The 26,118-nt window shown below is 44.8% G+C and overlaps 2 protein-coding genes and 1 pseudogene across 2 annotated transcripts in view; all 3 read left to right on the top strand.

Annotated features, from left to right (window-relative positions):
- LOC139221373 (protein NLRC3-like) overlaps window positions 1-2,664 on the top strand; it is a 4,250-nt pseudogene extending 1,586 nt beyond the window's left edge.
- LOC139220922 (protein NLRC3-like) overlaps window positions 1-14,618 on the top strand; it is a 104,037-nt gene extending 89,419 nt beyond the window's left edge. The window contains exons 25-31 of the mRNA XM_070852791.1: window positions 5,692-5,840; window positions 7,558-7,731; window positions 9,821-9,994; window positions 10,619-10,792; window positions 12,879-13,052; window positions 13,677-13,850; window positions 14,145-14,618. Coding sequence (XP_070708892.1) covers window positions 5,692-5,840; window positions 7,558-7,731; window positions 9,821-9,994; window positions 10,619-10,792; window positions 12,879-13,052; window positions 13,677-13,850; window positions 14,145-14,157 — 1,032 coding nt within the window. The 3' untranslated portion in view covers window positions 14,158-14,618. The remainder of the gene's footprint in view (window positions 1-5,691; window positions 5,841-7,557; window positions 7,732-9,820; window positions 9,995-10,618; window positions 10,793-12,878; window positions 13,053-13,676; window positions 13,851-14,144) is intronic.
- Window positions 14,619-16,242: 1,624 nt separating this feature from the next.
- Window positions 16,243-24,592, top strand: LOC139221456 (NLR family CARD domain-containing protein 3-like). The gene is made up of 10 exons (XM_070853377.1): window positions 16,243-16,252; window positions 18,818-18,960; window positions 19,204-19,326; window positions 19,411-19,610; window positions 20,492-22,292; window positions 22,723-22,896; window positions 23,047-23,220; window positions 23,684-23,857; window positions 23,932-24,137; window positions 24,327-24,592. Exons 2-10 carry the CDS (start codon window positions 18,833-18,835, stop codon window positions 24,590-24,592), a joined length of 3,246 nt encoding a protein of 1,081 aa, XP_070709478.1. The 5' UTR covers window positions 16,243-16,252; window positions 18,818-18,832.
- The last annotated feature ends 1,526 nt before the right edge of the window (window positions 24,593-26,118 follow it).

The following is a 26,118-nucleotide window of genomic DNA, read 5'->3' as shown; positions in this document are numbered from 1 at the left end:
GGGATGTAAAACATATCAAAATATCTCAAAATTATATTTTTAGTGAAATATTCCTTGTAGTGAACGTTGTCAGTCTTTTCCACAAAGAGAACATTACAAGCAGCAATCTATCAATGATAAAACAATACACTTTAACAGTAATCAACCTGCTCTACTGCCCGGCTCTCTCCATCCTCATCAAATATAACAACATCCTGATGGAGAACAGAAATACTTCTTTATAAATGTCATCACTTAAACAACTCACTGCCTTAAAACAGGTTATTTTTCTGTTCCTGCCCTTTTGAAACAACAGAACCCCATGTGTGTATAATCACTAGAAAGACAAGGAGGTCCTCTTTACAGTGTAGTAGAACTCAGATAGACTACATTAATGATGCCTGACTCAGACAGAAGTGAACTGCCAGATCTGAAGATAGTAAGGGAGTAGCACCCCAATCATCAGAGCACAGTGGATGGGCTGGGGGGGTCTGGTTTTATCATGTTCTGGAAATAGTACGAGCGTGACCCATTGGCAGCACAATATGCAAGTACAAGGGACTTGAATCGGCCAACGGTCGCCAGTCCAGGTTGCAGAGGAGCTGTGTTGTGTGGGAGAACTTGGAAAGGTTGAAACCAGCCGGCTGCTGCATTCTGGATGAGCTTCAGAGGTCAGATGGATCGTGCAGGCTGAGCAGCCAGGAGCAAGTTGGAGTAATCCAGGCACAATGGTCCTGAACCAGAAGCTGCACCAGCTCCTGGGTGAAGAAAGGGCTCCGGGCTAAAACACTATGGTGGAGGACAAACAAAAGACATGTACATAGGCAGTGACTGACCATAACTACATGACTGAGCTTCAGTCATAAGATGAATCTGAGAGGTGAATGGCTGGTGATGGCAGAGGACAAAGTAGTTAGAGTGGATGCTGTGAGCAGGCTGGAGCTGCACAAGCGTTGGATGCAAGCAGGAGGACAGAAAGGCAGCTGAAGGGTTATCCTGAGGCACAAGGGAACACAGTAACAGGCCAGGAACAGGTGAGCACAGGTGTTCAGCAGGGAGAGTGAGCAAAGGAGCTGCACAGTACACAAACCCAGACAAGGAAGAGACACTGGAAACAAGGGAAAAACTCCAAAAGTGGACTTTATTCATTTTCTTATATTCATCATTTTTATGGGTCATGAAAACAACCAGCACATCGTCAAACTGTCTTTGCTTTGTTTCAATCTTTCTCTCTTTTTTAGTGAATGGTGGTCTGCAGGAGGTTCTAGATGAACATAAGATCAGCCTGAGGAGGAGATGTGAATGTGTGACTGAAGGAAGTGATGAAGCAGGAAGTGATGAAGCAGGAAGTGGAACCCTCCTCAACGGGATCTACACTGAGCTCTTCATCACAGAGGGGCAGAGCGAAGAGGTTAATACCCAACATGAGGTGAGGCAGCTGGAGACGACTTCCAAGAAGAAGACCCTCCATGACGCTCCAATCAAGTGCCAGGACATCTTTAAAGCCTTACCTCACCGACAGACACCCATCAGAGTCGCTCTGACGAACGGCGTCGCCGGCGTTGGAAAAACCTTCTCAGTGCAGAAGTTCACTCTGGACTGGGCGGAGGGTTTGGAAAACCAAGATGTCAGTCTGGTGGTTCTGCTTTCGTTCAGGGAGCTGAACCTGATCAGAGACGAGCAGCTCAGTCTTCTCAGGCTGCTCCATGTTTTCCATCCAACGTTACAGAAGGTCACCGCAGAGAAGCTCGCCGTCTGTAAACTGTTGTTCATCTTTGACGGCCTGGATGAAAGCAGACTGTCACTGGATTTCAACAACGAGGAGGTCGTTTCTGACGTCACCCAGAAGTCGTCAGTCAACGTGCTGCTGACAAACCTCATCAAGGGGAATCTGCTTCCCTCGGCTCTCGTCTGGATCACTTCCCGACCTGCAGCAGCCAATCAGATCCCTCCTGCATGTGTTGACAGGGTAACAGAGGTACGAGGCTTCACTGACGCCCAGAAGGAGGAGTACTTCAGGAGGAGAGTCAGTGATGAAGAGCTGTCCAGCAGGATCATCTCACACGTCAAGGCCTCCAGGAGCCTCCACATCATGTGTCTGATCCCAGTCTTCTGCTGGATCACTGCCACAGTTCTGGAGCACATGTTGACTACAGACCAGAGAGGAGAGCTGCCCAAGACCCTGACTGACCTGTACTCACACTTCCTGCTGGTTCAGACAAAGAGGAAGAAGCAGAAGTACGAGGGGGGACATGAGACGAGTCCACAGGAGCTGATGGAGGCTGACAGGGACGTTCTCCTGAAGCTGGGGAGGCTGGCGTTTGAACAGCTGCAGAAAGGAAACATCATGTTCTACCAGGAAGACCTGGAGCAGGTCAGTCTGGACGCCACAGAGGCCTCGGTGTACTCAGGAGTTTGTACCGAGATCTTCAAAAGAGAGAGTGTGATCTTCCAGAAAACAGTCTACTGCTTCGTTCACCTGAGCGTTCAGGAGTTTCTGGCTGCAGTCTACATGTTCCACTGTTACACCAACAGGAACACAGAGGTGCTGAAGGACTTCCTGGGAAAAGACTGGGATCACCCATCCCTGGATGTCTTCTTGAAGAGAGCCATGGAGAGATCCCTTCAAAGCAAAAATGGCCACCTGGACCTGTTTGTCCGCTTCCTTCATGGCCTCTCTGTGGAGTCCAACCAGAGGCTCTTAGGAGGTCTGCTGGGTCAGACAGACAACAGTCCAGAAGTCATTCAGAGAGCCATCGACAACCTGAAGGAGATGAACAGTCATGATATCTCTCCTGACCGAAGCATCAACATCTTCCACTGTCTGACGGAGATGAACGACCACTCAGTAAATCAGGAGATCCAAGAGTTCCTGAAGTCAGAGAACAGATCAGACCACAGACTCTCAGAGATCCACTGCTCAGCTCTGGCCTACATGCTGCAGATGTCAGAGGAGGTTCTGGAGGAATTGGACCTGAAGAAGTACAACACAACAGAGGAGGGACGACAGAGGCTGATTCCAGCTGTGAGGAACTGCAGAAAAGTTCGGTAAGTTCTTAAAATAGTGTTCTGTTTGTTCTTGAGTTGTTTCAAATACTTTGACAACAACAGAAAACATTGACTCTTCAGTTGGTTTTGTTTTCTAGCTGTCAAATAAATGATCACAGCCTTCTGCTTATTTCTAATAATTGTAATATTGTTGCTGTTCTTCTATCTACCTTCCTTTGGGTGATGGAGGCCTCATACAGCCCTGGTAAAACAAATGCTGCACTGCAGAGGTGTGATGTCAAAGCAAAGCTCCAATCAGGAAATGTTAAACTATTCCGTCATCACATGCATGATATCAATATCAGGTGTCCTCTTTTATAATATGATGCTTTGTAATTTCTGTTTCATGACAGGCTGTCTGGCTGTTCTCTCTCAGAGAGTCACTATGAAATCGTGGCCTCAGCTCTGAAGTCCAGCCCCTCCCATCTGAGAGAGCTGGAGCTGAGTCTCAATCAGCATGAAGAGTCTGGAGTGAAGCAGCTGTCTGCTGGACTAGAGAGTCCAAACTGTGGACTGGAGACTCTGCGGTCAGTTCATGAATTTATCATAGTAGTTCATCACTTTAAACACCTGAAGAAGTTTCTTCAGAAATGATCTCTTCGTTCCAAATGGCTGAACATTTGTGAGAAAAAGGTGATAAATGGAGTGTTTGACAGGACGGTTGTGCAGCTTCCACAGAGTCACTGTTTGGTCCTTCAGTCAGTGAAGATGTAAGAGGAGCTCATTTCCATACACCGGTATCTCAGTCCTGCCTCTGTCAGTGAAGGCCTGAGCCAAATATCTTCAACTGGATGTGAGGGATTTTAAATGTTCTTTAACAACAACATCACCTCAGGTAGAGCAGCCATTGTCTTAGATGCTGACAGCAACATGAGTCGTTGTAGCAGAAACAGGTCGATGTTCACCACTACACCTGATCAACAATTATATAGACTGTTGAATGACAGTCAGTCTACCAGGTGCTGTCCTGACCCAGTCCCTGCTGCATCTTTAAGGACTGCTTTGAGTGCAAGCTTCACCCTGTCAGACTCATCATTAACATGTCTTTTGAAGGTGGATGTTTTCCAGCATCCATTACAATCACTGCTAGAAAAACCACCCCTAGACACTGATGTCCTAAATAACTAGAGGCCTGTATTAAACCTTTCATTTTCAAGTGAGACACAAGAAAAGGTTGTTTCTGAAAGCTTCAGTCAGGGTTCATCTACATTATGTATTGTTTGTTCAGCCTGAACTAAACACCACGTTTGACTTGTGTGTTCAGGTTGATATGATGTGAACGTTGTGCCACTGAGCTGCAGACAGAAGGCTGATATCCTACTGATCCACACTGAGTGTCTGAATACATAAAGCAGGCACATTTATTTGTACGGCTCCTTTCAGACTCCAGTTTGATCATGGACGACAAGGTGTCTTTTTTCATACAGACATTTATTCCCCAAGTGGTGAAATGATGAAGCCAATGCCGTCAATGCCAAATATACAAAGTCATATACAAATATATGAGTCTGAGCACAAATTCAGAAGATGACTATTAAAAGAAATGCATGATAAACTCAAACAACAGCACAATGTAAATAGACACAGGCTTCATTCCAGAAGGTTCCCTTTTCTACAATATTCACCATTGTGTGTTTCTTAATCCTTTAAACTTATTTATATAAAACAACAAAACATCTATTTATTAACTAAATCATTCCTGTTTTTAACTCAAAAGTAATTAAATGAACTTCAGTTACAAAGCTGACTTCAATGGCAGCTACACAATTCAAAGTGCTTCCAGGGACAGAAAGCACAATAGAAACAAGACATTAAACTGCAGGTAAAAGATGATAAAAGCACAAGAACATAAACAGTTCAAGCTGAAGAGAAGATGCATTAAAAGACCATAAAAGCATGTTTCAGTCTGCTTTCTTCTTCAGTGGTTTAGTCCATTGTCTGCAGCAGAGAAATGTTGAGCTGCACATTTCAAACTGTAATAAAGATCAATGTGCACAGAAGGATTCACTCTGAACCTCTTAAACAGCTGATTTTCATCTCATGTTCCCGTCATGGTTTAAATAAGTGGTAATAAAAAAGACATGCATACAAAGAACAGATCAATAATCTCTGTTTCAACTATCAGACAATAACAAATATATTCAGGATTTTCTTTTTCCAACATGTTTCTGAAGCTTTATGATGCTTCTAGTGACTGAAGAGTTTAAACTGAAGAAGCTGTGATTTTATGACTCCACTGTTCCTAACAGAAATATTGGAGATGACTTTTGTTCTTTGGCATCTTTCAGAAGTTTGGGATCTGGAGTCGAATCTTAAATCAGTTTCTGAGGGTTTTTATTGTGTTTGGCTGCACAACATGAGTTTGTAGAGATGGAGCCACTGGTGGAGCTGCAGAGTTGAAGAGGTGACGTCACTGCGTCTTTACTGAAGAAGCAGCACGTTGTCATGAATATTAATGAGAGCTCAGTGTCACTGTTTGTATTTTACACTGTTTAACCTGCATCCTGTTGGCTTCAGCTGTTTGGAGATTTACTAAACGTCTCCGTTCTAAACCTTCTTCAGCTCTGAGCTGATTATTAAACGCTGAATGATTCAGTGAACATCGTCTTCTAAAGTTACATCATTTATTCTTTCTTCAGATTGAAGGACTGCAGTCTGTCAGAGGTCAGCTGTGCTCCTCTGGTCTCAGCTCTGAAGTCCAACCCCTCCCATCTGAGAGATCTGGAGCTGAGTGGAAACGAGCTGCAGGATTCAGGAGTGAAGCTGCTGTGTGGTTTTCTGGAGAGTCCAGACTGCAGACTGAAGACTCTGAGGTCAGTTCACTGACTCTCTGTCACTATTGTAGATCTGATGTGTTCAGTTAACAACTGAACCTCATTTCTCTTCATATATAACTAAGATGCATGAAGTTGTTCGTTTCCTTTCTGAGTTGAGTGAGCAGTCACAACAGGTTTGTGCTTCTTGAAGAAAGTGTAGGAAATGTTCTCTCTTAGTTTTAAAGGGAATGAATGTTTAGAATCAGAGCCATTTTGGTGCCCTAGGTGAGATTATGGTTTGGCGCCACCACCCCTCCGCGCGCACACACCACCCCAGTCATTAATGGACAACAGTCGTATGACAGACCTTAAAGGTTTCATTGTTAACACACAAACAAACACACACTAGAATAACATAAATAACAATAAAAAATAATAATTAAAGGAAATAACATAAATAAAACCAGAGTTCCTGTTTGCAAATATTTAGAAAGTCCTGACAGCTCCCACAATATGAACAATAAAAAGGTGCTACGTTCAAACAACACAAAACAGTGCAATATAATATAAAAACAGAATACTAAAGTTACACTGTGGGTTTAAGTCAAAGTCAGTCCCAGTGACAGCAAATCTGTTTTCAACAACATAAATGGAGATGGTGCTTTGGTCAGTGAACACTTGGTAACAACAGGCCTTATAGAAGCAGAGTGTGCCAACAAGACAACATAGAACTAGAATATACAGTACAAGTTAAACATGGAGCTGCAGCAGGCAGACAGACAGACAGACAGACAGACAGACAGACAGGCAGACAGGCAGACAGGCAGACAGACAGACAGACAGACAGACAGACAGACTACTGATGTGTTCAACATAACATGAATCATTCTCTAGTAGTGGTTCTGCATTACTAAAATAAAAGCACTAGAATTATATAGTTCCACAGTAGCTGCAGTATCTGCAGTAGAACTATTAGGCAACTTTGCTTTATTTCAACTTAGCCGGCCTCCAGCTGTACAGATGAAAAGTCAAAGGGCATTTTTTAATGTTAGAAAAGACGACACCCCTACACTGGGACCTCTTCTCTTCTCTGCCTCCTCTTCTCTCCGCTCCCTGAAAGCCTCACCTGAGGGCTCGGGCCTTTTCATGATGACAAATATGACTTGTTGACTTCTGTCAAAAGGAACCGCTACCTGAGAAGAGCACCGATGACTCGTCCCACCCTCTCTCACAGTGCACGGTGCAGGACAGGACGGGAAGGGGGGGGGCACGAGGAACAGACAGACAGACCACGAGGAAAGGGTGCCAGTCGGGGAGGCAAATTATTACTGTTATTTATCTTATTTTATTTATTGTTTTAATTGTTTTGTTTTTGAGGGCTTGCAGCAGCGCCCCTCCAGCAGGTGGCGCTCTAGGCGCCCGCCTATATGGCCTATGCCATATAGGGCCATATAGGGCACACACACACACACACACACACACACACACACACTCATATATAGAGGGACTCTCAGAGATCAGAGCCTGTTTCTAAATGCAGCTGTTTAAAGGACCAATGTAGAACTGATCCTCTGATTCCAGACCTGACTGAGATCAGCAGCATGTTATTGATCATCAATAGGTGTCTGAATGTTGTGCTGACATTTGGATGATGTCTGTAGAAGGTGGACATGATGCTGATCCACAGTAACTATGAGAAAGTCTCTCTGCTCCTTTTAGGGAAAAGCTCATATTATGAATGAATGTTTGTCTCCATCATTTATTCTTTATTCAGATTGTGGCGCTGCAGTCTGTCAGAGGTCAGCTGTGCTCATCTGGTCTCAGCTCTGAAGTCCAACCCCTCCCATCTGAGAGATCTGGAGCTGAGTCAGAACAAGCTGCAGGATTCAGGAGTGAAGCTGCTGTGTGGTTTTCTGGAGAGTCCAGACTGCAGACTGGAGACTCTGAGGTCAGTTCACTGACTCTCTGTCACTATTGTAGATCTGATGTGTTCAGTTAACAACTGAACCTCATTTCTCTTCATACACTCCTCACTAAAAGTCAGGAATATTCGGCTTTCAGGTGAAATTTCAGGATGAACCTAAAATGCATTCTAACCTTTCCAGGTGAACTTAATGTGACCTTCTCTAAACCTTTGAATGTCCAACTGTTCAGTGTCTCAGTACTTTCTGCACCAGCTGCTGTTCTCTAACAAGAAGCTTAACAGCAACATTCACAACAGGTTTGATCCATGAATCCACCAATACATTTCCTGCTTCAGTTAGAATTGGTATTTAAACAGTCCTCCTCATCCTGCTGTTCACATTCTGACATCATGAGACCAAGACGACACCTAACAGTTGATCAGCAGCACCTCAACACTGGAGGCTTCAAACAGGAAGTCCTCAGACGGAGGTGTTCACTGAGCTTAGAGGGTCACAGAGTGTCATCAGGAGGTTGGAACAGTGATACAGAGACTGGAAGAGTCACAGAAAGGAGAGGAGTGGACGTCCTTTGGCCACGTCCCAATTTATTGAGACACTGAACATGTTTTGTTGTGGTTTACCTACCACTGTTGGTAGATTTTCTTTAAATAAATAGTTTAAAATGAAGAAACTACCAGTGCATGCTGATACTTAAATGTCCTACTTTCATGATATAATATCACTGTAGCATTCACTTTTTACATTTTCCATATATTTCACCTGAAAGTCGAACATCCCTAACTTTTTGTGAGTAGTGTATATAACTAAGATGCATGAAGTTGTTCATTTCCTTTCTGAGTTGAGTGTGCAGTCACAACAGGTTTGTGCTTCTTGAAGAGAGTGTAGGAAATGTTCTCTCAGTGTTAAGTCAAACTGGAGTTTTCAAAAGGAGTAAATGGCAGCAGTGGGGGCTACCTGGAATATAAAAGAACGGGCGCACACGACACCTGGGGGAAGTGCTGAAGTGAAGGAAGCCACGGACAAACAAAGTTGCTAAAAGATATCGATCAAAAACGCTGTATAGATTCGCTGTGTGTCCAACTGTGCAGGACTGATTCCAATACAAGATCCGGGTGGCAGCCGGTAAGATGCAGAGCTCCAAACTCACTGAGGAACCGGTTCACCTGCCGAAGGCTGCTGCCTTTAGTGGGGTTTGAAAGATTGTACTTTAATCACTTTAAATAGATCATTTAAAGACATAAGTAAAAAAGTATAAAATGCTAAAAAACTTTGATAAAATATGTTTAAAATGTTTGATAAAGTAAATGTTAAAATTGCCTCTGTTCAAAATGCAGTAAAGATGTACGTGGTACATTATTGGGCTGAAGGATCTATATATAGGGAATATCTGTTTATATTTAATAGAACGTGTGTCTCTGGCTAAAGGTGTTTCACCTCGATACCATGCCACTTCGCTGCCACTTGATTACTAAACTAACTGCAAAATAAAAGAAGGAACATCAACAGCTGTTTGGTTATTGAGTGGAATCCAGCTCGAGCCCAGGTAGAAAGGTTCATCCTCTTCAAGTGGGGAAGCTGCACAGAGTAAATTACCTCAAACTAATGATGGAAATTGGGAGAAGACTTGACACTTAGTATTTAAAGGGAATGAATGTTTAGAATTGTTGGTAAATGGTCACATCTGAATCCAGAAGAACCTCTGAACTAATATCTGTTTTAAACTGATCAAGTTTACTCACTGAAGTAGAAACATTTCTTTGGGTTCTGTTGATTTCAGTGTGTTCACCAATAATGTCTGATCACTGACATTGATCTTCAGAACACACTCACTCATATATAGAGGGACTCTCAGAGATCAGAGCCTGTTTCTAAATGCAGCTGTTTAAAGGACCAATGTAGAACTGATCCTCTGATTCCAGACTTGACTGAGATCAGCAGCATGTTATTGATCATCAATAGGTGTCTGAATGTTGTGCTGACATTTGGATGATGTCTGTAGAAGGTGGACATGATGCTGATCCACAGTAACTATGAGAAAGTCTCTCTGCTCCTTTTAGGGAAAAGCTCATATTATGAATGAATGTTTGTCTCCATCATTTATTCTTTATTCAGATTGAGGTACTGCAGTCTGTCAGAGGTCAGCTGTGCTCATCTGGTCTCAGCTCTGAAGTCCAACCCCTCCCATCTGAGAAAGCTGGAGCTGAGTGACAACAAGCTGCAGGATTCAGGAGTGAAGCTGCTGTGTGGTTTTCTGGAGAGTCCAGACTGCAGACTGGAGACTCTGAGGTCAGTTCACTGACTCTCTGTCACTATTGTAGATCTGATGTGTTCAGTTAACAACTGAACCTCATTTCTCTTCATATATAACTAACAACCTTAAAGATGTAAATATCCTCTTGTTCATATTTTCATGTTTCCTGGATTAAATTCAGTGTGCAGCCACAACAGATCTGTGTTTGTTGAAGAAAGTGTAGAAAATGTCCTCTGTTGGTGGTTAAAGTGAGTTCATGCTCAGAATTATTGGTAAATGGTCACATCTACATTCAGAAGATCCCCTGAATCATTATCTGTTTTTAAATGGATCACGTTTACCTCCTGAAGCAGAAATGTTCCTACTTCTGTTCCAATGTGCTGATCGACGTCTGATCAACCATATTGATCCCTCAGACCAGAAAAGTATTGATCTTCCAGACCTGACTGAGATCAGCAGCATGTTATTAATGGTTATTTGTCCGTAGAAGGTGGACATGATGCTGATCCACAGTAACACAATGAGAAAGTCTCTCTGCTCCTTTTAGGGAAAAGCTCATTGATGAGGACACAGTGATGCTGAGCTGCAGATTCAAACCCTCAACACTTCTGACTGCATTTTATATGGATTTTTAGCTCCATCATTTATTCTTTACTCAGATTGAGGTGCTGCAGTCTGTCAGAGGTCAGCTGTGCTCATCTGGTCTCAGCTCTGAAGTCCAACCCCTCCCATCTGAGAGAGCTGCAGCTGTTTGGAAACAAGCTGCAGAATTCAGGAGTGAAGCTGCTGTGTGGTTTTCTGGAGAGTCCAGACTGCAGACTGGAGACTCTGAGGTCAGTTCACTGACTCTCTGTCACTATTGTAGATCTGATGTGTTCAGTTAACAACTGAACCTCATTTCTCTTCATACACTCCTCACTAAAAGTCAGGAATATTCGGCTTTCAGGTGAAATTTCAGGATGAACCTAAAATGCATTCTAACCTTTCCAGGTGAACTTAATGTGACCTTCTCTAAACCTTTGAATGTCCAACTGTTCAGTGTCTCAGTACTTTCTGCACCAGCTGCTGTTCTCTAACAAGAAGCTTAACAGCAACATTCACAACAGGTTTGATCCATGAATCCACCAATACATTTCCTGCTTCAGTTAGAATTGGTATTTAAACAGTCCTCCTCATCCTGCTGTTCACATTCTGACATCATGAGACCAAGACGACACCTAACAGTTGATCAGCAGCACCTCAACACTGGAGGCTTCAAACAGGAAGTCCTCAGACGGAGGTGTTCACTGAGCTTAGAGGGTCACAGAGTGTCATCAGGAGGTTGGAACAGTGATACAGAGACTGGAAGAGTCACAGAAAGGAGAGGAGTGGACGTCCTTTGGCCACGTCCCAATTTATTGAGACACTGAACATTTTTTTTTGTGGTTTACCCTCCACTGTTAGATTTTCTTCAAATAAATAGTTTAAAATGAAGAAACTACCATTGCATGCTGATACTTAAATGTCCTACTTTCATGATATAATATCACTGTAGCATTCACTTTTTACATTTTCCATATATTTCACCTGAAAGTCGAACATCCCTAACTTTTTGTGAGTAGTGTATATAACTAAGATGCATGAAGTTGTTCATTTCCTTTCTGAGTTGAGTGTGCAGTCACAACAGGTTTGTGCTTCTTGAAGAGAGTGTAGGAAATGTTCTCTCAGTGTTAAGTCAAACTGGAGTTTTCAAAAGGAGTAAATGGCAGCAGTGGGGGCTACCTGGAATATAAAAGAACGGGCGCACACGACACCTGGGGGAAGTGCTGAAGTGAAGGAAGCCACGGACAAACAAAGTTGCTAAAAGATATCGATCAAAAACGCTGTATAGATTCGCTGTGTGTCCAACTGTGCAGGACTGATTCCAATACAAGATCCGGGTGGCAGCCGGTAAGATGCAGAGCTCCAAACTCACTGAGGAACCGGTTCACCTGCCGAAGGCTGCTGCCTTTAGTGGGGTTTGAAAGATTGTACTTTAATCACTTTAAATAGATCATTTAAAGACATAAGTAAAAAAGTATAAAATGCTAAAAAACTTTGATAAAATATGTTTAAAATGTTTGATAAAGTAAATGTTAAAATTGCCTCTGTTCAAAATGCAGTAAAGATGTACGTGGTACATTATTGGGCTGAAGGATCTATATATAGGGAATATCTGTTTATATTTAATAGAACGTGTGTCTCTGGCTAAAGGTGTTTCACCTCGATACCATGCCACTTCGCTGCCACTTGATTACTAAACTAACTGCAAAATAAAAGAAGGAACATCAACAGCTGTTTGGTTATTGAGTGGAATCCAGCTCGAGCCCAGGTAGAAAGGTTCATCCTCTTCAAGTGGGGAAGCTGCACAGAGTAAATTACCTCAAACTAATGATGGAAATTGGGAGAAGACTTGACACTTAGTATTTAAAGGGAATGAATGTTTAGAATTGTTGGTAAATGGTCACATCTGAATCCAGAAGAACCTCTGAACTAATATCTGTTTTAAACTGATCAAGTTTACTCACTGAAGTAGAAACATTTCTTTGGTTTCTGTTGATTTCAGTGTGTTCACCAATAATGTCTGATCACTGACATTGATCTTCAGAACACACTCACTCATATATAGAGGGACTCTCAGAGATCAGAGCCTGTTTCTAAATGCAGCTGTTTAAAGGACCAATGTAGAACTGATCCTCTGATTCCAGACCTGACTGAGATCAGCAGCATGTTATTGATCATCAATAGGTGTCTGAATGTTGTGCTGACATTTGGATGATGTCTGTAGAAGGTGGACATGATGCTGATCCACAGTAACTATGAGAAAGTCTCTCTGCTCCTTTTAGGGAAAAGCTCATATTATGAATGAATGTTTGTCTCCATCATTTATTCTTTATTCAGATTGATGTGCTGCAGTCTGTCAGAGGTCAGCTGTGCTCCTCTGGTCTCAGCTCTGAAGTCCAACCCCTCCCATCTGAGAGATCTGCAGCTGAGTGGAAACGAGCTGCAGGATTCAGGAGTGAAGCTGCTGTGTGGTTTTCTGGAGAGTCCAGACTGCAGACTGGAGACTCTGGGGTCAGTTCACTGACTCTCTGTCACTATTGTAGATCTGATGTGTTCAGTTAACAACTGAACCTCATTTCTCTTCATATATAACTAACAACCTTAAAGATGTAAATATCCTCTTGTTCATATTTTCATGTTTCCTGGATTAAATTCAGTGTGCAGCCACAACAGATCTGTGTTTGTTGAAGAAAGTGTAGAAAATGTCCTCTGTTGGTGGTTAAAGTGAGTTCATGCTCAGAATTATTGGTAAATGGTCACATCTACATTCAGAAGATCCCCTGAATCATTATCTGTTTTTAAATGGATCACGTTTACCTCCTGAAGCAGAAATGTTCCTACTTCTGTTCCAATGTGCTGATCGACGTCTGATCAACCATATTGATCCTTCAGACCAGAAAAGTATTGATCTTCCAGACCTGACTGAGATCAGCAGCATGTTATTAATGGTTATTTGTCCGTAGAAGGTCGACATGATGCTGATCCACAGTAACACAATGAGAAAGTCTCTCTGCTCCTTTTAGGGAAAAGCTCATTGATGAGGACACAGTGATGCTGAGCTGCAGATTCAAACCCTCAACACTTCTGACTGCATTTTATATGGATTTTTAGCTCCATCATTTATTCTTTATTCAGATTGTGGTGCTGCAGTCTGTCAGAGGTCAGCTGTGCTCATCTGGCCTCAGCTCTGAAGTCCAACCCCTCCCATCTGAGAGATCTGGAGCTGTTTGGAAACGAGCTGCAGGATTCAGGAGTGAAGCTGCTGTCTGATCTTGTGGAGAGTCCAGACTGCAGACTGGAGACTCTGAGGTACTAAACACTGTTAGTAGTCAAGTCAGTTTCATTTATAGAGCCGAACATCACTAACTCTACATTTTCCCCAAACATGCTTCACAGTCTTTACAGCACACGACACCCTGTTTTTAGGAGCTTGATCTGGATCAGGAGAAACTGGCCCCAAACTAAAGTTAAACCTGAGGAAGAGCAGCAGACACAATAAAGAATGACATCACAACTCTGTGACTGACATGAGCTAATATGTGTGTGCAACACTGATGAAGGGAGTCTCTGCAGACACTGATGTAGGACTTCTTCTCTCATCAGATGGGAGTGGTGAGGTGGAGGCATCAGGAGTGGATCATCTGAGTCCTGATGATCCAGAGAGGTTGAAGCAGCAGCAGCAGCTTGTGTGTGGAGAGGCTCTGACTGGACCATGTTACTGGGAGGTGGAGGAGAGGAGAGCTTCATCCAGCGACGACTGACGGAGGACACCACGGACAAAACCAAGACTGGCTCTCGTAAATAGGATGTAAATAGGATGTATTGATGAAGTGTTGATTTGATGGAGGAGGAAGTGATAACGATGTGTAACACGATGGTCGGTATGACAGGAGTGTTGATCAGATAACAAAGGTGATGGAACATGTAACCGATCAATGAGAATGAATCAAAGTCACCAGGATGTAACCAAATATCACGTTTCATACTCAGTTTTAAATGTGTCCTTTTACACTGTGTTTGTAAAACATGCCGTCAGAGGAAAGCAGAACCTAACGGAGTAAAGTGAAGTGAATCCTTTGTTTTTAAAACATGTATTGAGGAAGAGTTGGAGCCTGATGGTGTCAGCAGGAGCTGCTGTGGGATCAATAAGAATAATAAGTGCTCAGTAATCATTCCCCCGGCAGGACAAAGTGATCCGGTCACATTCAGGCCAGAGGGACAAACTCCTCCTGGTGAAGTGTGGTGGATTCTAACTGGCTGGGTGCAGATGCTGGGGGGCAGGCAGATGAGGACTTCCGGAAAAAAGGAAGGGGGTCGGTGGGGAAGCTTTTTTGAAATGATGGATGGTCACAGGTAAGAGAGAGTGGTTGAGACTCCCCTTATTCTCTTAACAGTGTGGGTGGTTTTCCTGCTTGGTTGATATTTTAACTGAATGAGGTGTGTGGTATTGATCAGTTGAGATTGATTGAGAACCCTGACACCTGATCCAGAGGGTTCTTACATACCTTTATGTGTTGTGTTCAGGGTCCCACCGATCCCTGAGGACTCGAAGGTCACACCCTTTGTGTTTTGTCTCGAAATTCGGGGAGTTTAACAACATGGAGGACTTTTAACCTCACTGTTAGGGGGGGTGTTATTCCAACATATTTTGGGCCAATATGTTAAAATTTAGGCTAATTTAGGGTTCAACCAAACTCTGTTGAAAAATCTGCAGATTTAATGATCACCTGCATATTTCTCCGGGGCTCATGAGCCCAAAGCAGCACAGTCAGAGCCTCATGGGAGACGTAAGAGTCAAATGCCAACAGAGTGAGCCCAGTTTTACCTTTGATATAACAGAAAGATGAGAAAATTCTGGTTCACAGTTTAGTCACCTCCCGCCTTGACTACTGTAACTCCCTTCTGTTCGGTCTCCCCCAAAAAACCCTCCATAAGCTTCAACTGGTCCAGAACTCAGCAGCTCGCATCTCTCCAGGACACCTTCCACCCATCACATCACACCCGTCCTGCAGCAGCTCCACTGGCTCCCCATCACTCATCGCATCCAATACAAAGTCCTGCTGCACACATTCAAAGCCCTCCACACCCTCCCCCCTCCATACCTCTCTGACCCCATTCACCTCTCTGTACCGGCCTGCACCCTCCCATCCTCTTCCTCTGTCCATCTCTCTGTCCCCTCTGCTCGCCTCGTCACCATGGGGGGCCGAGCATTCAGCCGCTCGGCTCCCCAGTTATGGAACTCACTCCCTCCTGACCTCCACAACACTGACTCCTTACTGCTCTTCAAATCCAGACTCAAACCCACCTGTTCACACTCTCCTACTCCCTCTGACTCATTTTGCACTGCTCCTGTATTTTATTGCTTGTTTTTACACCTGTTTTACTTGTTGTACTGTACATTTGTTTGTATTCTGTACGGCGACCTTGTGAGCCTTGAAAGGCGCCCTAAATAAAATGTATTATTATTATTATTAAAAAGTGCTTTACTAACTTTACTTACTGAAGCTGATCTACAACGTAGAGGTTAAATGCAAGAGATGAAAATGAAGAAAAGTGGACTGAGAGCAGCTGGCACACCTGAGGGGAGGAGGGGAGGCACAGCCCCGATCAGGTGACACAGGTACTAAACATTAAACCAGGGAGGGGGCAGTAAAACAATAAAAGATCAGACGGCATTCTGGGCCAGCAGAGGAGGAGGAAGGCTGAGGCAGGTGAGTGTTCACGTTACAGTCACAGTCTGTCATTCAGTCAGTCAGAGGGACAAACTGAACCCAACCGAGAAAATAAGCACAGATCCAAAGAAAAGTTTGGTTTGGAGCGTCTGCAGGTGAACGTTCTTCTTCTCTTAGTGAAACAGAATAAACAGAATAAACAGTGATGAGTCGGCCAGCAGGAACAAAGGTTGTAAGAGAAAAAGATTCAGGTTATGGTTAAGTTTAGGGTAGGTTATAGTTAGGTTATGTTATGGTTATGGTTATAGTTATAGTTAGGTTATGTTATGGTTATGGTTATAGTTAGGTTATGGTTATAGTTAGGTTATGTTATGGTTATGGTTATGGTTATGGTTATAGTTAGGTTATGGTTATAGTTATGGTTATAGTTAGGTTATGGTTATGATGTAGCAGAGATCTGCACTCTACTCAGTGCACTTTTAGAAGAAGTTGGCTCCACATTGGTTTATTGAAGTGTGAATGATTTGTATGAAAAAAAACCATTAAGATAATAAATAAAATAAGATAAATAACAGTAATAATTTGCCTCCCCGGCTGGCGCCCTTTCCTCGTGCTCTGCCTGTCTGCTCTTCGTGCGCAACCCCCCCCCCGTCCTGCACCGTGCACTGTGGAAAAGGGGGCGGGGCGAGTTAACGGTGCGCATCTCAGGTACTGGTTCCGTCAACAAGTCATATTTGTCATCATGAAAAGGCCCGAGCCCTCAGGTGAGGCTTTCAGGGAGCGGAGAGAAGAGGAGGCAGAGAAGAGAAGAGGTCCCAGTGTAGGGGTGTCGTCTTTTCTAACATTAAAAAATGCCCTTTGACTTTTCATCTGTACAGCTGGAGGCTGGCTAAGTTGAAATAAAGCAAAGTTGCCTAATAGTTCTACTGCAGATACTGCAGCTACTGTGGAACTATATAATTCTAGTGCTTTTATTTTAGTAATGCAGAACCACTACTAGAGAATGATTCATGTTATGTTGAACACATCAGTAGTCTGTCTGTCTGTCTGTCTGTCTGTCTGTCTGTCTGCCTGTCTGTCTGCCTGCTGCAGCTCCATGTTTAACGTGTACTGTATATTCTAGTTCTATGTTGTCTTGTTGGCACACTCTGCTTCTATAAGGCCTGTTGTTACCAAGTGTTCACTGACCAAAGCACCATCTCCATTTATGTTGTTGAAAAAAAAGGAAAACAGATTTGCTGTCACTTTGACTTAAACCTACACCTTGTTCATATTGTGGGAGCTGTCAGGACTTTCTAAATATTTGCACAAAACCTGAACATCATTCCATTATTTTTTATTGTTATTTATGTTATTTTAGTGTGTGTTTGTTTGTGTGTTAACAATGAAACCTTTAAGGTCTGTCATACGACTGTTGTCCATTAATGACTGGGGTGGTGTGTGCGCTCGTAGGGGTGGAGGCGCCAAAACCATAATCTCACCTAGGGCACCAAAATGGCTAGAGCCGGCTCTGGTAATGATAATAATGATAATAATGGTTGTAATGGCAGTAATGGTGAATTCCCAACAGTCTGTCCCAGAAAAAGGAATTTAAAACCCGGGTTGGAGCGAGCAGCCGCTCCTGCTATCAGCAGCATCACCTGTCTGTCTGTTAGTGTAGCTGTCTAGCAGCATCACCTGTCTGTCTGTTAGTGTAGCTGTCTAGCAGCATCACCTGTCTGTCTGTTAGTGTAGCTGTCTAGCAGCAGATGGGGGAGGACTGAAAGGTTTTGCCAAATATTGACCAAGAGCAAACAATCAGGTGTTCTCATAAAGATCTCATATAGAGCTCATATAGATCTTTGCTGTCCTTCTGCTTTCTTTGACATGAATTAACCGATTCCATATCTAAACTGTCCATGTTCATGTGACTATGGCTGTTTGCTTTGTTGGTGTTTTTCTATGTGTAAAGGTAAAGTGTAAAGTGTTGTCTTGTGAAGTATTGTCAAGTAAAATTATTGGACAACGTTATCAGTCCTCTAATCATGTTTCTGATGAGCAAGCTTCTGAACACCTCATCGTTTTAGAGAAGATTAAGCTTCATATTCAACAACCAGACCCCCGTCAGTCTGTGTCAGCAGCATCATGATCTGTAATAAATAATGATTCACAGTATTTACACGGTTCGGGACCATTTTAAACAAGAATGCATTTGACTTCAGCCCGTTCTCACCAGAAGAGACGCTCATTAAAAGTTAACGGTAATTAATCGTGAGTGTTGTTATCTTACTGTTTTAGAGAATTTTCATTGTTATCTGCACTCAAAGTTGTGATTGGCTGAATAATAATCCACCTTAAATCTACCGCTGATCAGAAGCTTGGACTGTACCTGTTCAGCACCCTTCTAGTCTGTTTGACCTCTCAAAGCACAGCTTCAGGAGCAGGTGGAGGTTCAGACTGAATGGCCGACCCGAGGCTCCATCGCTGATCCACAGTCGCCTGCCTGGTGGCTCTGAGCTCGATTAGTTGGATTCATTTGCTTCCTCACGTGGCAGCTCCCGCCATCAGTGTATGAAACACTGCGTGCTAAACGGGCACAGTGTCTCTGTTTCACCTCTCAGCCAGAATTCGATCCAGAAGATGAGCGCTTGTGTGGAGGAAGAGGAGGATGGAGCCGAGTCTCCAGACCGTCTGTCCATGGCGGCGAGCGACTGCTCCAAAGGAAGTCCTCTGTTCTTCAGCAATGAACCTGGACCCTCAGACACAAAGTAAGACTCGTTTGTGGACTTTGTGATTGCATATGAACGTTTCTACTGAACTGAAATTGTAAAGTAACATTTGTGACGAACAAAAAGAGAGTTAGTATCTCTTACGGCTGCCTGAGGAGGTCTAATCCAAACTTTTAAAGCTCATAATCATCAAACAGCAGCAGTACGTGTACTTACAGCTTCCCGAATGGCTTTGATCGGAAAACCTATCAAGAATAGATGAGAACGTCTTTGTGTTTGCAGGGTTCAGTACAGCAGACAGAGACCAGAGTCTCTAGGATTCAGCTGTCTGTCCATGGCGGCGAGCGACAGCTCCAAAGGAAGTCCTCTGTTCTTCAGCAATGACCCTGGACCCTCAGATACAAAGTAAGAGACTGTTTTTATTACACTGTCATTACAGAGTGAATCCAAACAGAAAAGTGACGGCACTAATTAAAAATGTCTCCTCAGAGAGAAGAGGAGGAGTCCTGATCCTGTGGAGGAGCAGCCGTCCTGCTGTGCTCTGTGTCAGGACGTCCTGAAGGATCCGGTCTCCACCAGCTGTGGACGCTGGTTCTGCAGGCAGTGCATCACCTCATACTGGGACCTTTGTGCTTCACCAGGAGCCTCCTCCTGCTCCCAGTGTGCAGAGACACCTGGACTACAGAAAGGTACTTCCAGCCCACAAACAGCAGCCAGGCAGCGACATTAGTGGGTTAGTGAGGTACACTGAGGCCAAAGCCAGAGTTTTCTGGACCAAGACCAGTCAGTCCAGTATAGTAAGGAGGTAAGACTGTACATCTGTCTGCTGAGGCATCTGCTCCAGTAGTCCAGCTCATGACATGGCCGTTACCAGCTGTCGTTGGGAGCAGAGACATGACAGCATGATGCTATAGACAGAACTTGTTAAGCCCCATTATGGTTCTTTAGAGGTTCTCTATTGGTTCTTCGTCTTCTTCACTTTGGTTGGGTAAAGGTTTTCATTTTTCCAAAAGGTGCCATGAAGCACCTTTAAAGATAGGCAAGAGCAAAGGGTGACGTAGTTTACATCAGTATGGAGTAAGCTTGTGTCGAGGTTGGGTCAAACACAGGACTTTTACCCAGAGGACCCTTGTTCGTGCCCCATGAGTTAGTTTCAGTGATGCAAAGCACATAATGAAGCTTAACGGTTCCTATCTGAACCCCGTTCCAGGGTCCATCTCCTGCAGCTCTCTGGTCCTCTCACTTCACTCTAACAAAACGCCGTCCGCTCTCGTCTCATAAACTAGTTTACTTTGCCTCCTGCTGTTGTTCTGCAGCCCGACCATGAACACATGCATCTCCACTGCAGACTCACAGCAGGAGGAGCTGAGCAGAGCTGTTGTGGTTCTGCTTTGTAGTATTATTAGTCAGCAGTGGCCAACCGGAGCTGGTGTCCTTCCTCAAACCAAAGTCGTGTCTGTAGCCAAACTGATCAGGACATAAAGACATAAACTCCTTCAAGTTTAGTTTGATGGGAATAATTACCAGGTTGTCAAATTTTCTTTTGTGTCTTACACTTTCTCTTTTTCAGTGAATGATCTGCAGGAGGTTTTAGATGAACACAAGATCAGCCTGAGGAGGAGATGTGAACGTGTGACTGAAGGAAGTGATGAAGCAGGAAGTGGAACCCTCCTCAACAGGATCTACACTGAGCTCTACATCACAGAGGGGCACAGCGAAGAGGTTAATACCCAACATGAGGTGAGGCAGCTGGAGACAACTTCCAAGAAGAAGACCCTCCATGACGCTCCAATCAAGTGCCAGGACATCTTTAAAGCCTTACCTCACCAACAGACACCCATCAGAGTCGCTCTGACGAACGGCGTTGCCGGCGTCGGAAAAACCTTCTCGGTGCAGAAGTTCACTCTGGACTGGGCGGAGGGTTTGGAAAACCAAGAGGTCAGTCTGGTGGTTCTGCTTTCGTTCAGGGAGCTGAACCTGATCAGAGACGAGCAGCTCAGTCTTCTCAGGCTGCTCCATGTTTTCCATCCAACGTTACAGAAGGTCACCGCAGAGAAGCTCGCCGTCTGTAAACTGTTGTTCATCTTTGACGGCCTGGATGAAAGCAGACTGTCACTGGATTTCAACAACGAGGAGGTCGTTTCTGACGTCACCCAGAAGTCGTCGGTCAACGTGCTGCTGACAAACCTCATCAAGGGGAATCTGCTTCCAGTGGCGCTCGTCTGGATCACTTCCAGACCTGCAGCAGCCAATCAGATCCCTCCTGCATGTGTTGACAGGGTAACAGAGGTACGAGGCTTCACTGACGCCCAGAAGGAGGAGTACTTCAGGAGGAGAGTCAGTGATGAAGAGCTGTCCAGCAGGATCATCTCACACGTCAAGGCCTCCAGGAGCCTCCACATCATGTGTCTGATCCCAGTCTTCTGCTGGATCACTGCCACAGTTCTGGAGCACATGTTGACTACAGACCAGAGAGGAGAGCTGCCCAAGACCCTGACTGACCTGTACTCACACTTCCTGCTGGTTCAGACAAAGAGGAAGAAGCAGAAGTACGAGGGGGGACATGAGACGAGTCCACAGGAGCTGATGGAGGCTGACGGGGACGTTCTCCTGAAGCTGGGGAGGCTGGCGTTTGAACAGCTGCAGAAAGGAAACATCATGTTCTACCAGGAAGACCTGGAGCAGGTCGGTCTGGACGCCACAGAGGCCTCGGTGTACTCAGGAGTTTGTACCGAGATCTTCAAAAGAGAGAGTGTGATCTTCCAGAAAACAGTCTACTGCTTCGTTCACCTGAGCGTTCAGGAGTTTCTGGCTGCAGTCTACATGTTCCACTGTTACACCAACAGGAACACAGAGGTGCTGAAGGACTTCCTGGGAAAAGACTGGGACTGCGTCAACAGTGATCACCCGTCCCTGGATGTCTTCTTGAAGAGAGCCATGGAGAAATCCCTTCAAAGTCAAAATGGCCACCTGGACCTGTTTGTCCGCTTCCTTCATGGCCTCTCTGTGGAGTCCAACCAGAGACTCTTAGGAGGCCTGCTGGGTCGGACAGACAACAGTCCAGAAGTCATCCAGAGAGCCATCAACATCCTGAAGGAGAAGAAAACCAGCACCTCTCCTGACAGAAGCATCAACATCTTCCACTGTCTGACGGAGATGAACGACCACTCAGTAAATCAGGAGATCCAAGAGTTCCTGAAGTCAGAGAACAGATCAGAGAAGAAGCTCTCAGAGATCCACTGCTCAGCTCTGGCCTACATGCTGCAGATGTCAGAGGAGGTTCTGGAGGAGTTGGACCTGAAGAAATACAACACATCATATGAGGGACGACAGAGGCTGATTCCAGCTGTGAGGAACTGCAGGAAGGCTCTGTGAGTGCAGATGTGTTTGACATTATAAAGTAGTGTAGATTAGAAAGTTAGATCTTAAAATGTAAACACTTGATTAACAATTATATTCTCTTAGCCAAACCCTAACCTCTTATTATTCAAAATATATTTAAGTTGTATTTTGCCAAATTTCTTGAGCTTTTTTAGATGCTGTGAGAGAAAGAACATCGATTTTTCAGTTTTCAGATTGTGTTTGTAGCTGTCGAGCTATTGAACTCAACTATTCTGTCAGTTTCTAATAACTTACATTCATACAGTTTTGTATTCAGGCTGACTTCCTTTAGGTGATGGAGGTGTGAAGAGCAAACGTGGATCAAAACAGAAAATGACACTTTTGTCATCAAATGCATGTAGAACATAGAAAGTATCCACTTTTCTAATTACATTTTTTGTGATACATGTGTCATGACAGACTTTATGGCTGTGGACTCTCAGAGACTCTCTGTGAAGTTGTGGCCTCAGCTCTGAAGTCCAACCCCTCCCACCTGAGAGAGCTGGACCTGAGCAACAACAACCTGCAGGACTCAGGAGTGAAGCTGCTGTCTGCTGGATTGGAGAGTCCAAACTGCAGACTGGAGACTCTGAGGTCAGTTCACTGACTGTAGCTCAGTTATTTTTCCTTTTTCTGTATAATAATAAAGAAATTAGGTGACATACCATTACAAAGACAGAAAATAATGCACAATTGGTTGGATTAAAAATGGATTTTTATCTTTGTCATGTCTTCTTTACTCAGATTGAAGTACTGCAGTCTGTCAGAGGTCAGCTGTGCTTCTCTGGCCTCGGTCCTCAAGTCCAACCCCTCCCATCTGAGAAAGCTGGACCTGAGTGTCAACAAGCTGCAGGATTCAGGAGTGAAGCTGCTGTGTGGTTTCCTGGAGAGTCCAGACTGCAGACTGGAGACTCTGAAGTCAGTCGCCATTTTTTTTATTTCTGTGTTGAGATCAATATAATTCATCTCTATTTCTATCAGACAACACACTAGTCACTATGTGATGGACTGAATAGTTTAAACTGAAAATTCCCTCAATTTTATGACTCTTTTCCTAAAAAAATACTGTAGATGTCTTCTGCACCAAGCTGACATATTTGGCATGTTATTTGTAAATGAAGGTCTTGAGTTGAATCTTTGTGGCTTTTCATTTGTTTTTGGCTGCACAACTTGACTTTGTACAGACGGAGCCACTGGTGGATCTGTTAGAGTTTAACTGTCATTAATCAGAGCTCTTTTTCACCGTGTGCATTTCACAGTTTTTATCCTGCATCCTGTTGGTGCAGCTGTTTGGAGTTTACATTTTCAACGAACACATTATTAAATGTTGAATGATTTCAAGCAGGAACATCTAAAGTTGCATCATTTGTTCTTTATCCAGACTGAGGGGCTGCAGTCTGTCAGAGGTCAGCTGTGCTCATCTGGTCTCAGCTCTGAAGTCCAACCCCTCCCATCTGATCGAGCTTCGGCTGGGTGACAACGAGCTGCAGGATTCAGGAGTGAAGCTGCTGTGTGGTTTTCTGGAGAGTCCAGACTGCAGACTGGAGACTCTGGGGTCAGTTCACTGACTCTCTGTCACTATTGTACTATTGTAAACCTGAACACGTCTGATTGGATTATATTACTCAGGTTGTGGGGCTGCAGGTTGTCAGATGTCAGCTGTGCTCATTTCGCCTCAGCTCTGAAGTCCAACCCCTCCCACCTGACAGAGCTGCGGCTTGGGGAGAACAACCTGCAGAACTCAGGCCTGAAGCTGCTGTTTGCTCTGAGGAAGAGTCGACGCTATCGGCTGGAGACTCTGAGGTCAGTGCAGGGCTGGATTCAGCAAAGATCTAGTACTTCCTGGTGGCGACGGGCTTCAGGGTTGGACTGAAGGACAGAGAAAGAGAAGATACGACCGATCTGATCTGAAGTGTTTGGTCTCTCATTTCAAATCAATCAGCTGATCTTAGCTCTCAGATAAGGCCGACTAAATATTTCAAAGAAGCATCATTACTTTTAGTAACCACGTGGTCTTTCTGCAGACCTCACATCGGACTGGATGTGCTGCATCACTGACGGTCTGTTCTCCGTCTGCTTCTCTCACCAGCTGGAAGTGATCTCCGTCACAGCGACAGTGATCAGGGAGGAGGTGGAGCTTAGAGGAAAAGCTGACCATCCACAGGCTCCATGCTGGGACTCCACCGTCCTGCTCCACTCCAAGACTCCTCTGTCCTGCTCCACCCTGAGACTCCTCAGTTCTGCTCCACGCTGGGACTCCTCTGTCCTCCTCTGTCCTGCTCCACACTGAGACTCCTCTGTCCTCCTCCACCCTGAGACTCCTCTGTCCTCCTCTGTCCTGCTCCACACTGAGACTCCTCTGTCCTGCTCCATCCTGAGACTCCTCTGTCCTCCTCTGTCCTCCTCCACACTGAGACTCCTCTGTCCTCCTCCACCCTAAGACTCCTCTGTCCTCCTCCACCCTGAGACTCCTCTGTCCTCCTCCACACTGAGACTCCTCTGTCCTCCTCCACCCTAAGACTCCTCTGTCCTCCTCCACCCTGAGACTCCTCTGTCCTCCTCCACCCTGAGACTCCTCTGTCCTCCTCTGTCCTGCTCCACACTGAGACTCCTCTGTCCTCCTCCACCCTAAGACTCCTCTGTCCTCCTCCACCCTGAGACTCCTCTGTCCTCCTCAGTCCTGCTCCACCCTGAGACTCCTCTGTCCTGCTCCACCCTAAGACTCTTCTGTCCTGCTCCACCCTGAGACTCTTCTGTCCTGCTCCACCCTGAGACTCCTCTGTCCTCCTCCACCCTGAGACTCCTCTGTCCTCCTCTGTCCTGCTCCACACTGAGACTCCTCTGTCCTGCTCCATCCTGAGACTCCTCTGTCCTCCTCTGTCCTCCTCCACACTGAGACTCCTCTGTCCTCCTCCACCCTAAGACTCCTCTGTCCTCCTCCACCCTGAGACTCCTCTGTCCTCCTCCACACTGAGACTCCTCTGTCCTCCTCCACCCTAAGACTCCTCTGTCCTCCTCCACCCTGAGACTCCTCTGTCCTCCTCCACCCTGAGACTCCTCTGTCCTCCTCTGTCCTGCTCCACACTGAGACTCCTCTGTCCTCCTCCACCCTAAGACTCCTCTGTCCTCCTCCACCCTGAGACTCCTCTGTCCTCCTCAGTCCTGCTCCACCCTGAGACTCCTCTGTCCTGCTCCACCCTAAGACTCTTCTGTCCTGCTCCACCCTGAGACTCTTCTGTCCTGCTCCACCCTGAGACTCCTCTGTCCTCCTCAGTCCTGCTCCACCCTAAGACTCCTCTGTCCTGCTCCACCCTAAGACTCTTCTGTCCTGCTCCACCCTGAGACTCCTCTGTCCTCCTCAGTCCTGCTCCACCCTGAGACTCCTCTGTCCTGCTCCACCCTAAGACTCTTCTGTCCTGCTCCACCCTAAGACTCCTCTGTCCTGCTCCACCCTGAGACTCCTCTGTCCTGCTCCACCCTGAGACTCCTCTGTCCTCCTCCATCCTGCAGATTGGTGGAGCTGCAGGACGCCGTTTAACTGAAGCACTGATGTGAAACACTTTCAGTCGGACTCACTTCATTAATAATAATAATAATAATAATAAAGTTAAAGTGGTGGTTGAAATGATGAATAATCGTTTTTTGATTCTCCGGATTTTTCTGATTTCAAAATTAGAATGAATAAAATGAATCCTACTTTAGTTTCTTCTTAAATCCAAGATGAGAATAAATGATGAAGCTGGATTTAGAGATCTAGATTCATTATTCTGTATGTATATATTCACGTTCATTGTCACCAGAACTAAATGTGCAGAT

The sequence above is a fragment of the Pempheris klunzingeri genome, chromosome 21 (assembly GCF_042242105.1).
Source record: "Pempheris klunzingeri isolate RE-2024b chromosome 21, fPemKlu1.hap1, whole genome shotgun sequence".
Taxonomy (NCBI): domain Eukaryota; kingdom Metazoa; phylum Chordata; class Actinopteri; order Acropomatiformes; family Pempheridae; genus Pempheris; species Pempheris klunzingeri.
Note: the sequence above shows the minus strand (reverse complement) of the source record. Positions and strands in the feature narration are given on the sequence as shown.